General features: G+C 28.0%; 1 protein-coding gene across 7 annotated transcripts in view; it reads right to left on the reverse strand.

Annotated features, from left to right (window-relative positions):
- Positions 1 to 17,802, reverse strand: part of LOC132721247 (uncharacterized) — a 90,483-nt gene that overhangs the window by 49,284 nt on the left and 23,397 nt on the right. The window contains exon 1 of one of the 7 annotated variants that reach the window (XM_060705520.1): positions 5,601 to 5,742. The exons of 4 other annotated variants lie outside the window; for them this stretch is intronic. In XM_060705520.1, the coding sequence (XP_060561503.1) occupies positions 5,601 to 5,622 (22 nt within the window). In that variant the 5' untranslated portion in view covers positions 5,623 to 5,742. Of the gene's footprint in view, positions 1 to 1,634; positions 1,672 to 4,521; positions 4,559 to 5,600; positions 5,743 to 17,802 lie in introns of those variants that run through there. 2 more of the 7 variants (XM_060705522.1, XM_060705523.1) reach the window with 2 other exon arrangements.

Genomic DNA, 17,802 nt, shown 5'->3' on the forward strand with positions numbered 1-17,802 from the left:
TTTTGTTACAAACAAAACACAACTAAACATCATTTGAGCCGCGTCATGACAAAACCAACATAATGCGTTTGCGACCAGCATGGATCCAGACCAGCCTGCGCATCCGCGCAGTCTGATCAGGATCCATGCTTTTCGCTATCACTTTCTCTACTTGTTATACGGTTTGTAAGCGAACAGCATGGATCCTGATCAGACTGCGCGGATGCGCAGGATGTACTGGATCCATACTGGTCGCAAACGCATTATGCTGGTTTTGTCGTGACGCAGCTCATTTATATTTTATAAGTTTTATATGCTGAAATAAAATTATTAGAAAAAAAATGTATGTTTCGCACCACACAACAAATGTTATTTGAATGTCAGATGAAATATGTTGTATTAAAAAGCATGCGAAATGTCACCAAAACAGCATAATTTCTTGAACTTAATGGAAGAAAATAAGTCTTCCAAAATGATTCAGTATATTTTATTACAGAACAGTTATTTTAAATTCCCACGGAATAAACAAAGGTTATACTGTCGATTTATTTTCCTGTAATTGTTTTATCTATAGCACAAGGAAAAGTTATTGATCAAAGATGGACTAAAATTGAATATTGTTTCGTATGTCTGTACTTTTAAAAAGAACAATTGACGAATTTGTCATAATATTATGTTTTTTAAACAGACAAAGGGGGTGTGGTAGACAGTCAACTCAAAGCCTGTGTTGTAACAGAGCATCTAAAACAATTGTTTTTCACGTGACGAAAATAGTACAGACCAGGACTAAAGCGTATAGCAGGTACATTAATGCATACAAATATAAAATTGCGAAATAAGCGCACTACATACCACATCAGTCTCTGATCCATGTGGCACGGTACAAGAGATTGTTAAAAGCCTTTATCACGCTGCATATAATACCACGTGACTTGATGTGATCTGAGTTCACGGGAAACCAATACAAAGGACTGTCCTTCATAAGTTTGTGAAAGTTCATTTTTCTTATTAGATAGTTAAAGCGCTCTTAATCTAGTAATTAACCACTATATAGAATGTTTCTTGGAGAATAAAATGTTTGTCTTTCGTAAAGTGTAACTGTATTAATTTCTGATTTTTTAAGCACGTGGCACCCGTGCTTACGAGCACAGTAGGAAAATAGAATATTTGGACGAATGAATAGACCAATAACTTTTACCGCATTTTTACTTTTAACTACATGTTTAAAAAAAACAATCAAATAACATGCTATAAATAGATCTTAAGTTTTTTACACAAGTAACTATTTTACAATATCCTGTTACAAATATTCTAAAATATGTGAAATTTCTAAATATGTTTTGACCAAACATTTGATTATCAATTCTGTGGTTAATGCTTAACTGATATACTGAACTGATATTTTTCATTTTTATAACCACTCAATAAAAAGGCAAAATCAAAAGCAAATATTCAATCTACTAAACTATTGATCTGTCGTAAAGTAATATTTTCATTGAATCGTATTCATTTCACTCAATCGGTACACTAACTGTCCTAATATATTTGTAGTTTATCTACTGTTGTTTATTAATGAGGATAACTAGCAGAATATATCATAACATTATTATACTATTATATGCATCTGACATAATCAATCATACTTTTTTACTTACCATACCATATTCTCTTTCCCATTTATACGGCTTTAATGCTCACATGGAATTTTATCTCACCATTAATTTACCATCCTCTCATGTTAAATGTCAAACTTAATACATACACAATACTTGTATGTGCTTTCAAATGTACTTTTTCTAATACGTTTTGTTGTATTTTATTATTTCGGCCACTTGTTAACAATGCAAATATACGACCAATTACTCCTGTACACCTTGTTAATAATGTAAACAATAAAAAATTATGTCAAACTTGTAAGAAATAAATGTAATACATGTATTCAGGTGATATGTATTACTTCCTAGCAACATTTCTTTGTAAGAAAACAAAAGAAAATATATCATATCACTACGACAACTATAAATTAGGTTGTGATGTTTTGTTATTTACAAATCTATAAATAGAATAATTAAAAAAAAAACATACAACGTATCCACTGAAATAATATTATCAAATCACAAAGAAATTGTCATTATTCCCCTTTTCCTTAATTTTCTTTTTGAAGCAAAATCACAATGGAATCAGCACTAAATAATCACTTTCAATACATTTCTCAATAAATGTAATGATATCAAACAACTTATTCATGTGAAATATTGTACTTATAGCGCAAGATCATTAGCTTCTCTTGACAAAGGTTTGATAAGTAGTATCAAAGTATATTTCTCATAGAAACTAATAGACAAATTATTAGTCTGGAAACAACATACCAGAAACTGCTTATATTGAAGTTTTAATTAAGAAAACAGTCAAACATGCTGACTTAATCATCTACTCAGGTCTGGTTCTGTATTGTTTCTTTAATAATGAATAACGACCACTGCATTTCTTCGCTAACGTCAAATCATCCATTTTAAGAATGTGATTATATATACTTTTAATTAATGTGTTGCAAAATAAGGAGCATGTCTGGTGTTTGTCGGTACATTTTGTTGGTTTAAAAACAGATGTAGATCCACAGTAAGGTTAAATTTCAGACAGTGGCATCATATATAAGTTTGATATATTTTGAGACTTACAAAAATCTTCTGAAATTGAAATTCAGCATAAGCTTACTCGCCAATATAAATAAGAAACCGTATGGAAAAAAAGATTTGGTTAAAATATAATGTTTTATGGCAAGTTAAAAGAGTAAATTCCAATTTTGTCAGTGTATGCGTCCTGTAATCAATAGCTTAAAATGATTTAATGTAAAATTGTAAAAGAAATAAAAAGAAATGGTCATTAACTTTTTTTTAATTTGATATCATGCAAAATGTACGATCATACGTAAACAAATATTTGACGTGCATTTATATAACCCTTGTGGCTGAGGGGTTGCCTTGAACGGCCAAGGTATCAGAATAGCCCTGGGTGATCGTAAGTGGCGGTTAGAATGGGTTAGAATCACTTGAGTCAATGCACCTCATAGCTTCATCAGGTGAAGTGGTTTTCATCCCCGTTGTAATACCCGAGGTTAGCCAAAATCATCTTTCCTGTTTCGGCGCCAAAACACTTAAATTGTGTAAGTGCGCCGTAAAACCAACCAAATAAACAAACAAACAGCATCTGATATACATAATAACAATATCAATGCAGCAAATAAGCTAGCACTTAATGTTGTAAGCATTTGTGAAGCAAGGTAATAGTAGCAATTACTCTATAAACATTTTGATGTCTCCATAACAAAACCAAATTAGTGAACATGGGAAATATATCAATTTTGCACCATACACAGCAATCAATGTAACCACAATCAATGATTTGTTCATATTGCAAAGTGTCCACAACAACTTGTATTGACATGTGTTACCTTCAAGTACATTTCTCTTAAGCTAAATCCTATTTTTATGATCACATTCTTTCCTTTTTTATTATCGTAAAAACTGTGATTGGAATGTGGGAATTAATTATAGCGTACGTCTGCGGTAAGAATAAATTTGTTAATGACAATTCAGGCAGTTTTGTTAGTTTACAAAAAACTTTGAGATTTCAACATTTCAGTACAAACATATTCAATAAGAAAAGTGCAAATAACTGAATAAATCATAGTTTTTTTTCTCTATGAAGCTAGCATCTAATAATGTTGAGTACAAAATGGTGAATAAGTAATACAGTTTTAGTAATTTAGTGTACATTTTCTAAAAGTCTAGCTACCTAACGATGCTATTAATGTAACACTTAATATTCTAAGCTAAATTTAATTCTTAAATGTCATGAATATCATAAAAGAGAATACAATGAAGTAAACAAATCGATGTACATAAACGCATGGAATGTCCTCTTTTATATTGTTTACAAGTTTATATCAGGAGACATTGATTCGGCGTCATTATTGTCTTCGTTGAAAGCATTAAAACTTACATATTGTCTGGGAAAACCATCGTTTACATTGCACTAGACGGAATTCAATAATAACTTCCCACAGCATCAATTATTATGGAGAACAGATATCACACTTTGTATCTCAGACATGAATGTTTCATGTACATAATTGAGCCGCGTCACAACAAAAACCAACATAATGGGTTTGCGACCAGCATATATCTTAACCAGCCTGCGCATCCGCACAGTCTGATCAGGATCCATGCTGTTCGCTTACCAAATCTGTTACTAGTAGAGAAACTGATAGCGGATAGCATGTATCCTGATCAGACTGCGCGGATGCGCAAGCTGGTCTGGATCCATGCTGGTCGCAAACGCACTATGTTGGTTTTGTCGTGACGCGGCTCATATGTAGTTTCTTTCGTAAGTTGTTCTTAAAAACGTACATTGATAAGAACATAAAATTGGTGTGTTAAACTTATTAAGTTCAATACCATTTTACATGACATCTTAATTTAAATGTGTGTTATTGTATATAAATTTAATCGTTTAGGAAGTATTAAAGAGCAATTTACTTACCATACCAAATTCGTTGACCCATTCTTTGAAGATGTTGATTTTCATAATTTTACTGTACATTAACGGTATGTGAATTGTTTAAAAAAAGCAACACTTAAGCATAGTCCAATGAATAAAATAGTATAAAAATAAAATGGAACAACGAAATGTAATAAATTGCTTGTTATTGACATGAAACCATGTATAAGTCCAACAAATCAACAATTTTGTTTTGTTCAAAATTTATGATATTAAGAATGACCACTCAAATTATGAATGTTGTTTACACAAAGTTTTATTTGACATGAATACACATACTTTATGTTAAAAAATACAAAATGTTCCACTCATTTATACATTTGTTCATTATATTAAGCACTGTTTTCTCAAGCATTGCTCCTCTTTCCGTCTTTATTTAAGTTATCGTAATCAAAATAAATAACGGTATTACACTTTCAACTCAATTCATACGTTATAAAATAGATAACATTTTCAATGTTAGTGCATTTTAAAATCTCACTTTACCATTTATCACCAACCGGCATGATAAATAACATATAACATTTTAAAACGCATAAAAAGTCTAGATAAACGTTTGATCCTTAACATTCAACAAAAGAATTCAAATGTCTTGGCCCCAATGCAGTTGTGTAAAAATATTTAAATTTCTGAACCACACAGAAAGAGAACAATTATATCGTCACCTTACCAATGTTTTAATTCTAGGTTTTATGTGTAATGTTCTTTTTATAAACAGGAATATGATAATCATTACACTTAAGCTATAAATAGAGAAAAACAGAATCCTTAAAGACAGTCCAACGAGGCAAAATTGAAAATGTTGCAGACTTTGATTGTGCCAGTTCATGAATTGTAGTGGTAATTGCAAGCTACCGTCTTCGCCCCTCAGCACCGGCGGAAGCAGAATTCAACATTTAACATGAACTGGTAAGTCGTAATTTATGTTAATAAGTAGTAAGTTAACAATTTATTTCCGTTTGACCTTTCATCGGTACCCACAAAATCATTAATAGACACAATATCCAATCTGAATTTATCGTGATTGAGTGAATTAGACGACACATATTTGTTTTACTTACCGTACCAAATTCTCTGACCCATTGTTGAGTTATCATAGCTTAACGAACACTTCGTCCAACATATTGAAGCTATTTATCCACATAATCTGAAGTTACTTTTTTCCAGTAGTGTCAAATTATGATGTCAATGAAATAAAAATAGCATTTGTGATCATCTAAGCTCTGCTATATCCAAACCATCAAAAAGTCGAAAAAAATTCTATAAATGTTGTTATTCTGATTAACAACAACAACAACTGCATGGTCCTACCAACATGAATGCATTTCAGGCTCTATAAAGAGGGATATAAAATATTCATTAACTTAATTGTATTATCCTGAATATGAACATTGTAACATTGCCTTATTAATAAATGTAGCAGTCCGATATAGTCTATATGTCCCCCAATACAGTTAATAATTTCCTACATTATTCTTGACATTTTATTCACCAATATTGAAATGTCAAGACAGATATGCTATAATAATCGTAATATCCTTCTTTAAGACTTATTTTACAGAAGAATTATGTTTCACAACTCATTTAAGAATGTAAATACTTGACAAAACTACCTAGTTTATACAATTCCAATCTGTTTTGAAATACTTCAGAATCATAAACTCAAAAGTGTAGACATAGGCGTATAAATTGTTAAAATCTTTAAAAAGTTACACACACTGCGGAACGCCCGTCTATATAACAATAAAAAACTATTGCAAAACTTGATATTCTTAGAAACAATTTTATAGATGTTATCAAATCAAGAATTATTTTTGTTGTTAAATTTACGCCTATTCACAAAAAATTTTCTCTCAGATTTCAATAATTTGTAAAGGTTTTCTTTCTTCGATACAATTCTAATTTCAAACGCTCGTAACAATGTAACACATTGTTTTATGAGATGCGTTTCAGAACGTCTAAACAATGTTCTACGAATATTCTCGTATTAATAATAATAATAATAATAATAATAATAATAATAATAATAATATCTTTATTTAAAGAAGGTTACACATTAAGAACATACAAAAACAATCATATATATCTTATTTCCAATGTGGCCTTCTGAAATAGAAAACAAGAACAACAGGACATGCATAGGTAGAAAAATATATGTATAATATGTAAGTTTTAGAATATTACAACTCATATACTTTCGAACAGACACTCAACAATTTGTTTTAACTTATACGTATATTGCATCATTCGTTCGTTCATTTATTGATTTATTCATTCATTTATTCATTCACTCAATCATTCATTCATATGAACATCAAGATATGCTTTGTATTTTTCTTTAAAACATTTAAGGTTATTAACATTACGAATATTTAAAGGTATATTGTTCCAAATGTTCATGCCATAATAAGAAAATGTGTCTTTAATATAATTTGTTTTAGGTCTTGTCCATAATACAATATCTTTTCGTGACCTAGATCTTAAATTTTGTTGTCGGATAAAGTTATCAGTTCTGTCATATAAGTCGGTGCCATGTTATTTAAAGTTTTAAAAACAAGCACCGCCGTGTGGTATTTACATCTGTCAAGGAACGGTAACCAGTTAAGAGTTTCGAGTAGATTTATTGCCGGAGATCTTTGTGGTTGCTGTAAAATGATTTTAGCAATTCGTTTTCGTAATTTACAAACATTATTTATGTAGTTTGTGTTTCCTTTACCCCATATAATACAACAATAGTCCATAATGGGCAATATATATGCATTGTAAAACAATAATTTCATATCAAAGTGCAAAAAATACGATATTTTTTTCAAAAAGGCAATTTTTCCGTTAATTTTTTTACAAACATTGTCGATTTGCAAGTGCCATTTTAAGTTGTTATCTATGCAAATACCCAAGACTTTTTGATCAGTTACATTTTCAAGAGCTTTTTCATTTATCTTAAGATACAATTATTAATACATGTAAATCTATTGATATTTAAAGTTCCCTTGGCCATCTGACGGCGACCTAATATACTCATAATGACCAGTACAGACCAAGCTGTGCCATCTGCACAGTTCACTAGTCAGTCAGTAATTCTTTTAAATTTTTTGTTAAAATGATTAACGATTTTGTCAAGGTTGAAGGATAATTTGAGAAAGTAAACATGGTAAGAGTTAATTATGAGAACCTATGCGTTTGTAAATGTCATGTTGCCTAATGATAGTTCTAGCCATGAGAATAATCGTTTTATGTACAAAAAAGTGTTCATGCATATAAAATATCTAATATAACATTCCCTCTGAGCAGAGCAAAGACAACAGTTTTATAGGTGAAGATTACATATTCCTTTTACGATTGTGGGGTGAACTGATTCCTGAAAAAAACTTTCAAGCGAGGACAAAGCATAAATGAATGTTGGGACAGTTCCGACACAAAAAATTACAGTGCGAGTCTCAGTACATCCTTGCTTTTGCATCATAAAATTGTAAACTGTTAGTATCATGGGACTGTCTAAAACGATTTGGGCCACACTAAGAATAGTTAACTCTCATTTATCTTTCTTGTATATATGTTACGCATGCACATCAGAAAGAATTTTTCAGAAAATACAAATGTAAAGCATAGCATCTCTCCAGTTATGTTTAAGACACTATCGTATTAGTGATCAATGTAGATGCATGTTTTATAATGATCACAAAAATATTCCAAATTTCGTTTCAACAAATATTTTAATGGCATATAAATTTGTATTTTCAAATCATTATATCCATGTTTCAAGCCTTCAAAGTGTGTTTAATTATTTTACACCTGGAAGCAAGAATCAAAGAAAAAAATATATATCTAGTTTTCGGTATTGAGCCTTTTCGTTCCTAAGCATTTTCCTTTTTGTCATAAGTGATACAAAAAATATAAAAACAACATATGTGAGGTGGTAAAGTTGATTTTTTACAAACAAAGAAATAAGTAATTTGTAAATAATAACTTACCATACCATATTCTTTCACCCATTTTGAAAACACTATAAAATTATTTTGTATTTTATTTTATTTTCATAGTTTCATTTATAGCATTATTAATTCAATTGTACCTTATTAGGACTCAAAATGACTCAAACCGACATAACACAATATAGGCATAGTTGTTTTTAAAAAAAGTTATTTAAGATTAAATTAAAGATAGTAATTTGTGAAAGAATATGCTATGACTAATTTGCCTTTGATGTCTCTTTATACCATGTCACATACTAAACAAGGGAAAACCGGATAATTTGATTCATATCTGAACAATTTTGTGTAATTGTTTCCTTATAAAGTTATAGTATAGCATAAATATAATTGATTTTAAATACCTTAACAATGAAACTGCATTAAAAAGGCAGTGACTGTCATCATGCATTTTGAAAAGATTTAAAATGGGTAATATGTACTTCTGTAATAATTTGTTTAAATATCTTTACATAGTAATTAGGAAACTTATCTAGATTTCAATACGAAAATACATTGCACAAATAAACTTTTTAACATGATATACATATAGATCTATACAGTCATGTACATAAATAATGTATAACATGACAGTGACTTACCAAGCCAGATTTTATGTCCCATATCATGAAAATAGTCATCAAATTTATAAGTGAATTTTCTCATGTCGAAAGGGAAAACAAATTTTTTTTATTAACATGAACCCGATAATTAAATTTAAAATAAATAAAGTTGCGTTGATTTGATTAAAAAAAAATCATCATGTATTTTCAATACCAGTCTTTCACACACTTATAAATACCAGCAAAGATATGTTTGATATCTTTTTACTTCATGTTATAGTTAATGTTTAATTATTGTAGAGATGTTCTCATCAACAACCACAGACTGAAACATCAAGTATTACCTGCTTTGAAGTGCCGATCTTAGAGTTCTTCACTCTCTTTCTTTCTTTACTCTTACACATAAAATATGCAATCAATGATATTATCAAACATCTGTTGATATCTGTGTACACATGCAGCGTAAAGATATACAATACCTACTTTAAGTAAAATATTTTATTGAAGAAATTTATTGAAATCTTTTAAAATTTCCCTTATGAAATGTCTATTTGAAAAAAAATTGTATGGGAAGCTGCATTCCAATACTATTCAATGAAGTTGCCCCTTTTTTTTAATTTAATGCTTTTTTTTTTTTAATTATACTATTTTCTTCATACTTTTTACATTTTTATTAATAAAATCTTAAAATTGTGTGCGAAAAACTGTTTATTTTATTTTTAAAAGGTGGATCAATTAAATTGGTAAAATAAATATTTGCCCTTTCAAGTTTAAATTTTATTGAAAATCCCCCGTTGCTAAAAACAAAACGGAAAATTGTTAAAAAAATGAAATAAAATCACTTAACAAAAAGGGCAAAAAACTGTAGAATTTTTAAAATTTTTTCGATAGGGGGAAAATTTGGGAAATTTATAAACAATTTTTTTGTGCTAAACGGATAAACATTACGGTAAACTGTTTAAAAAAAATGATGTAAATCCCTTTTACAACAAAGGGATAAAAAAAAATTGGTTTTGAAACCGGGGAATTTTGTTTCAATTAAAAAAAAATCAGAAAAATTTATTTATAAAAAAAAACAAAAACAAAAAAAAAAAAAAATTTAAAACCCCATTGTTGGAATTTTAAATGGATAAAACATTTTGTTTTTAAATAAAAAAATTATGAATGAAAAATTCACTATTCTTTAACGTTTTTTTGGAAATTAATTAAGGTAGTTGTTTAAATGATAAAAATAATAAAAAAACATTTTTGATGTAATCGGGGGCAAATGGTAAAAATTAACAAAATATTGTCATTTATTTCTATCAGGAGAGAACAGGAAGTGAGCACAGATAAATATTTATGTATGTGATACTCAAATTAATGTTCTATGGATAAATATGACCGATAGCATAAGAGAAAAATGATATATATCCTGTCAGGGGAATACTTTATGTATGTGAAATACAATCATATTATGCTAACGTTATCATTTTGGTACGTTGTATTATATATCATATACATACAAAATATTACAGTATAAAACTATTTAAGATCTGGTCACGCAATACGTCAATGATTTCTTATATATATTCTCGTACACATACAAGCAGTTTGTTATAGAGATTTAGATGTTATAATCAGTCAGCAATAAACATGTTAATATTCTTATTAAACATGTACAGGTAATTTTCTCAAATGTTTAAATAATAAATATTTATATTTTCTATAATGTATATGACTCGTACACGATTTATTTACGGGGTATTAATATTCAAGAATAGTGCACAACACTAAGGTCTTAATTGAATTATAGTGACCGGTCCGTCAAAGCACAAACAATTTATGTTTGGGACTCTTAATGCTATGTGGTCCGAAGAATTGTGCTTTTTCTTATATAAAACACCACTTCACAAGAACATAATTGTAAACGCCAAAGAGGAAGAACTCACATTTTTAATAGCAACATTTCTAGTAAAATGTACAGAAAATGTTATCTGCCAGCTTGTATATTGCGGGTTTCGTAAAATATTGAACTTGCTACGTCCTACTTAGAATTTTTTTCTCCTATTTAAAAAAGGTCAATATATAAACGTCAATTTTCTCTGAAGAAGACTAAAGAAAGCTAAAGAAAAGTGTTTGTTTTCACTGAACTGATTATTTCTCTTAATAAAGAGTTCAATTTCCTAATCAGCATTTAACAATCTTTTAATATGGCTCTTTAAACTCCTCCTTGAATAGAGAACTACAGTTCTAATTAGATTATTTTTCATTATTTTTCTATGAAAAAAAATGTGGCCGAATATAAAAAATAACATAAATTAAGACATTGACTAATATTTTTCAAATACGTCTAAAACTATTTATATAACTTTATATTGAATTTTCGTATTCGTATAAAACTTTAAACAAATATATGATAATCACGATGAAATAGGTATTGTACTCTGTAAGTTAGTCTGCAACAGAATTCATTATGTATTTAATCAGCTTTTGCTTACAATAACTTAATAAGATATTTGCATAACAATGACTATAATAAACAAACAAATACTTCTTCTTACCGTACCAAATTCTCTGTCCCATGATTGCAATGTCATAGTTAATTGAAACACTTCTTTCTATTAACACAAACAAAAATATGACCCATATTTGGAGTTTCAAAACATCCTGTCAATATGTCCCACAAAAACAATAGCGTCAATAACAAATCAATGTAAAATTTCAATAATATAAGTTACATCAATATAGCAACATCTTAAAAAGGAAAACTAGTATATATTATTATAGTTTGAAACAACACTTTTATTACTGTAACTTTATAACAGCAGCCACGCTTTTATAGCTCAATAATGAGGTATATCAAATATTCATCAACTGTACTGTATGGTCCTAATCTATGAACGTTGCTTCATAGCTACATTGCTTTATTAACTAAATGTTATAGTACACAATACCAATGTAAGTCCCGAACACATGGTGATAATACCAATGTTCATATGATTAAACACAACATCATTGTAATGTCAAGATAATCCTAATCTAACAATTCAATACCAAAATTCTTATTTTGCTACTTGCTGAAATGACTTTTGAATAATTGGAAGATATGTTTTAATCCGGAAAGGGCATTTTACGATTAACTTTTTTTCAAAGAAATATGTCATTATCTTAAATAAAGTAAATAAAGGGGTATTCACATTGTTAATGATACACATTATCAACAAAAAAATAACAAGACGTTGAAAAATAACAAGAAATTTTCTTGTCACAAGTTTCTTACTTATTTCATACCTTGTCCATGCAGCAATGTAACAGAGCATGTCTCAGTATCAAATAAGATCAAAATATTACACATTTTTCCATAAAGTTACTTGTACAGATGTTATCATATACGTCATTTTCTTGTTATGAATTATTTAAGATTTATATTGAATATGATTCTCTTAAAGTATTTTGTTTTTCATATACTGTCTCAGATACTGCATGTATGAAATAAGATATGCAATTAAATACTGTACAGTGCTGAAAAACCAGGAAATTTCAGTTTATCAGTAAATATCAAAAATATAAACTTTCAAAGCTTCACGTAATTTCCGCATGTTCTCATTTAGTATTTCCTTATATTCAGTAAAAGAGTATTTTCAGAAACATACAATTAAACTGTGGAGTAAAAGATTAGCAATAGTCATAAATCTTAAACATGTTATAAGCCTAGATTATTACAACATAAATATTATATGCATGTACATTTGATATAATATCAAATTTTGTCATGAGTATCCTTCATTATAAAAAACATGAATACAAAATAATTGTTAGCTGACAAGGTACACACAATATAATTGTCATATGTCAAGGTGTAAAACAAAAAAGTGAAATGTAAAAATAATATAAAAGGGTAACTATTTAGCCCTATTGAAAACAAAATAATGATAGCATTTCAAATATCTTTAAATTTTTATTTTTGATGATGTAAAAAATTTAAAAAAACAAATAAAAGGGCTCATGATTGAAATTAAAAAAACTTCTCATAATACATCCAAAAATCATGTTTTTATTTAATTTTGATTTTAACAAATAATTTTAGTATATTTTAATAAAAATTTTTTCTTTTCTTTCTGAATCAAAATTAAAGTATCAGATACTTTTTCCTAAATTAAAAATAAAAATTTTAAAAAACCGCACGCAGGGCCTCTTTTGCTTTAAATTTTCGGGCTCTGGACATCCAAAATCTTTTTAGGCCAAAAGGGAACGTTTTTTTTTCCTTCTATTTTTCCGCATTTACTAAAAAGAAGGGTTAAATACCATAAATAAAAAAAAAAGAATATTTATCCAACCGTTAAAACCCGGCCATAGACACTGCTATGAATGGTACAATTGGGCAATAGATACATTAACTTTTGTATTCCTGAAATTAAAAAAAATTTTCTAAAAAGCGAATAATATTCTTTTCAAAACACAATACTTTTTAATAAGTTCTCAATTATTTATGTATATTTTTTATCAATTCAAACAGGATAAAAATCATTCTATAAATCCTTTTTAAAAAAAAATTTTTAAAAAACATAAAGAAACAATATTTTAAAATAAAAGAATTTTTGCACTTGTTATTTTGAAGTCTTCAAATTAAATAAAAAAAAGCGAATATTTGTTTTCAATGAGGTTCCAAAAATAATCAAGAATTCTAACTTTATTTTTTATTCCATGAAAGTTAAAAAATCAAAAAAAAACAAAACTAAATGTTTGAAAACAGGAAAGTAAAAAATTTTTTCCAATTTTTTTTATACCCGTTTTGGTTTTTTTATAATGAAAAAAATTTTGTGTCACATAAAATAAGATCTACAATGATGTGGTTAAAGTGTAAAAAGAAACACCTAAGGTAAGCCAAAATCAACTTTGCTGTTTCGGCGCAATATGACCTAAATTATGTTGATGCGCCGTAAAACCAAAACAATCAAATTAAGAATTAACCATTTCCCAGAAACCCCGTTATCCCAAACAAAAAAAACATACCTATTGAAAAGCATACGTACTTTTCAAAAAATTTTTTTTTCAATAATTAATGTCATTTTATAAATGGGGCAATGTTTTTAAGCATAAAAAAATAACGATTTCTTAGGTTTTAAAACCCTGTCTAACATGCATTGTGAAACCCAATAAAAATGTGTGTTGTAAAATTTAAAATCAATATGTATGTTATTTGTTTTCCCTTTCAGAGTGTGCGTGTTTTTTTTTTTTTCCCTTTATAAAAATAATACAATAAAAAATAGGTTTTTTTATGAAATTAAACACGCTTCAGGCTGCTATGGATATGCTTATCCCCAGTGCTAATGGCCTTTATTGTTGCTCGTTTCATTGTTTTTTCCTTACTGAAAAACCCCGTATGAGGAAACCAGTTTTAACCTTTTTGTAGAAAATTTTTCAAAAGACATTTTTTTTTTTTTTTACAAATTATAACGTAAAAAAAATTTTTTGATAGTTGGGCTATTAAAAAAAACAATTTTTATTTTTTCCTTTAAAACAGTATTTTGGGCCTTAATTTTTGTATTCTACCCTTAAATACAAATTTTACCTTTTTAAAAAAAGGGGCCCCTTGTTTTTATTAGGGATTGTAAATATAGTCTTTTAAAAAACAAAAAACAAATATTTAATCAGAATGTATTGAATTAATGTCCTTAACATCCCAATTAAACATTCTGGGGGTTTGAAAAAAATTTTAGAATTTTTTAAAAAAATTTCCCTTTGGGGATTGACTTACCCCAGCCTATTTTTCTGTCCCCTTCAAAAAAATACATTAATCCCACATCTTCTATAAAAATTAAAAGGTTTTTTTTAATGTGCAAAATATTCTAAACACTTTGATAATATTTTTTTTTAACAATAACATGGATTAATACAATAATCGCATACATACATCATTTTTGATAGTAACAACAATTTTGGGGAAATAAAATTTTTTACGAAACAAAAATTGAATAAACAACAAAACACAACATTGCCTAATATTTAAATTATATTCCCAATTATGGGTTGTTTAAAATTTTTCCCAATGCACTTTTTTAGATGCTTTGAGCTGAATAACACAACTTTACCCGATTCAAAGGTTTTTTCAATAACTTTAACATTTCTCACCACCCCTTCTCTCCATTAAAAAACATATATTACATTTCAATCATTTATATAACAAGCATCGTTGTATCTTGTGCATAGAACCTTTTATATAAATTTAAATTTAACATTTTTTATTTTTCAATGGATTGTTTTAGATATTAAAAACCGGGAAAAAAAAAATTGTCAAGCCACATAAATTAATTTATCATTCAAATTTGACTAGGTTTTTGAAAGAAAAAATAAACAGAGTTTTTTAAAAAAAAAATTGTTTTTTTTCCCAAAAAACCATAATTTACTGGAGATGTTTTAAAAAAAGACTGACAACAACATAAAAGTCTTCAAAAATTTTAAGCAAACAGTAAAAAAAAACATCTGAAAAAAAAGGGTTTATTTATTTAAAACAAAACATTATAAGAAAAAAATTTTAAAAATTTTGGGGTTATTTTGTATGCAGCGAGCACATATTTGTAAGTTTTATTATTTATTCTAAATTTCCTTGTGTTTTAAGCATAGGGCAAAAAAGGAAAAACAAATTTTTTTATAATTTCCTTTTTGGACTACTTCCAGTATGTGAAATAAAACCATATTATGACACATGACATCATCTTGATATGTTATATTCCCTATGCAATAAATATTTAAGTATACAATATGGAATCATTACTTCAGAACAGACATACATAAATCTTTACTCACTTATATGAACATGTTTTATGTTGAAGACAACATTTTTTGATGTCTATTTCATTAAAGAACAGGGAATACAACCTTTAAAAAATTGTATGAATAATGTTTGTGTCCTGTTTTATTACAACTAAATTATTTAGAAGTTTGGCGCTTTGAAACAGATGTTTGCTTACTAGAATATAGATCAGAACTTTGAAATTCAAACATGGCAATTACCAAGATGGACAAAGAGAATAATTCTTGCCATACAGTTTTATATTCCATCCCTTAAAAAAAACAAATATGCTTTAAAACACATATATCCAACGTCTTTTCCATTTTTTCTTTTTTGTTATTTTAGTTTTAAGTCATTATTACTTAAAAATTCTAATTAGAAACCTTTTTGCTTCATTCACTTAGTTGTACCAGAAGATTAAAAACATTGAAGTAAAATACGTAAATTGAAAATGAAATATGAAGAACAATATCAATAAGGAAGGGCGGAATTCATTGAACGCATCCCCTAGAATGACCCAGCAACACAGGACCCCCCTCCCCGCCCCAAGGAGCCCAGCAGGACACCAAACAGAAAACATATTTGAACGCCCAAGTATATTTTTCTTTTTCATCTACTACAAAAGAAAAATATATATATACACTTGAATTGTTTTCTTATCTACAGACTTATAACAATCAATATTTTTAAATTTTTTTACATACCCTTTTAAAAACCCCCAAAAGATATTACAAAAAATTTAAAAGAAATTTTTAAAAAGGGGTTTAATAATTTTATGATGGAATTTTTTATTTTTTTAGTATAAATACCAATATTTAAGTTCTAGAAATATCTATATAGCGAACTGTCGTTACATATAAACATAAAATATACAACAGGTATGGCTTACTGTCTTATACGAGAAGATGAAGATCATTAATTGAGACAGTAAAATACATATTGGTAATTTATGGTTCATTGGGAAACAAATTTAAATGAAATGATACCCGATGTCGTCTTTCATATATACTGTTACTGAAGCAAATGCCTCTAAAATCTAATGTTGAATGCTGAAAAAAAACTTATGAAAAGAACAAATCAATTAAATATGAAATTCCATTATATTTACATCTACTTAAAATTGATTGACATTTAACTGTTATCAAAACACTTTTTTGTCACGAGTTCAATCAATATTTAACAAAGTAATAAAAAACAATGGATTGATTGATTGCTAACTATACTTTATACGAAGTAAAGACTGAAGAACACTTGTTAATATGTACTCAATGAACTTTTACTTAGAAACAAGCTGTGTTTTGAAATGTTTGCTTGTTCGGAAATATTCAATAAAATAAGTCTATGTTCATTTTTATAACTGAACTTTTTATGACTATATTTCGACATACAACGGTGCGTATTAATTAACATTCTTGATAAAACGAGACATGTCGTTTTAACATAGATAGATTTTGTCTTTTTTGACACTTTTTGATACGTGAAAAGTTAATGTATTGGACTTAAGTACACTAATATCGTACATGACAAACTTTGGTAAATACAGATTGCTTGATTGTATTGTATATGACCAGATATATTGCCTCTGAGGATAATTTTATAACAACATGCATAAATAAACTATATGTACCAATAAAAGTTAATCAGACGATGTACTCTGCGTCTAGACAAATATTTATGCTACAAACAATTACTCATTGTAACAGCAAAGGTTCGGAATAATAATATTATTGAGAGAAAACTAACAGCATAAAGTACAATAATTTTGACCGAAAACAATAATCTGGTAACAACACCATGATTTAAATCTTCTTTTTTAAATTCAACATATTGATAAAATTAATCAAAAGCTACTGTTATAAAACGAACCTTCAGTTTTTCTTAATCAGAATTTTGTTTGACAAACTCATGACGATACAATAAATTAAGAACACTCTTTTGTAAAACAAATTTAATAAAA

This window comes from Ruditapes philippinarum, unplaced genomic scaffold (assembly GCF_026571515.1).
Source record: "Ruditapes philippinarum isolate M1 unplaced genomic scaffold, ASM2657151v2 ctg1636_1_1_1_1, whole genome shotgun sequence".
In the NCBI taxonomy this organism is placed as follows: domain Eukaryota; kingdom Metazoa; phylum Mollusca; class Bivalvia; order Venerida; family Veneridae; genus Ruditapes; species Ruditapes philippinarum.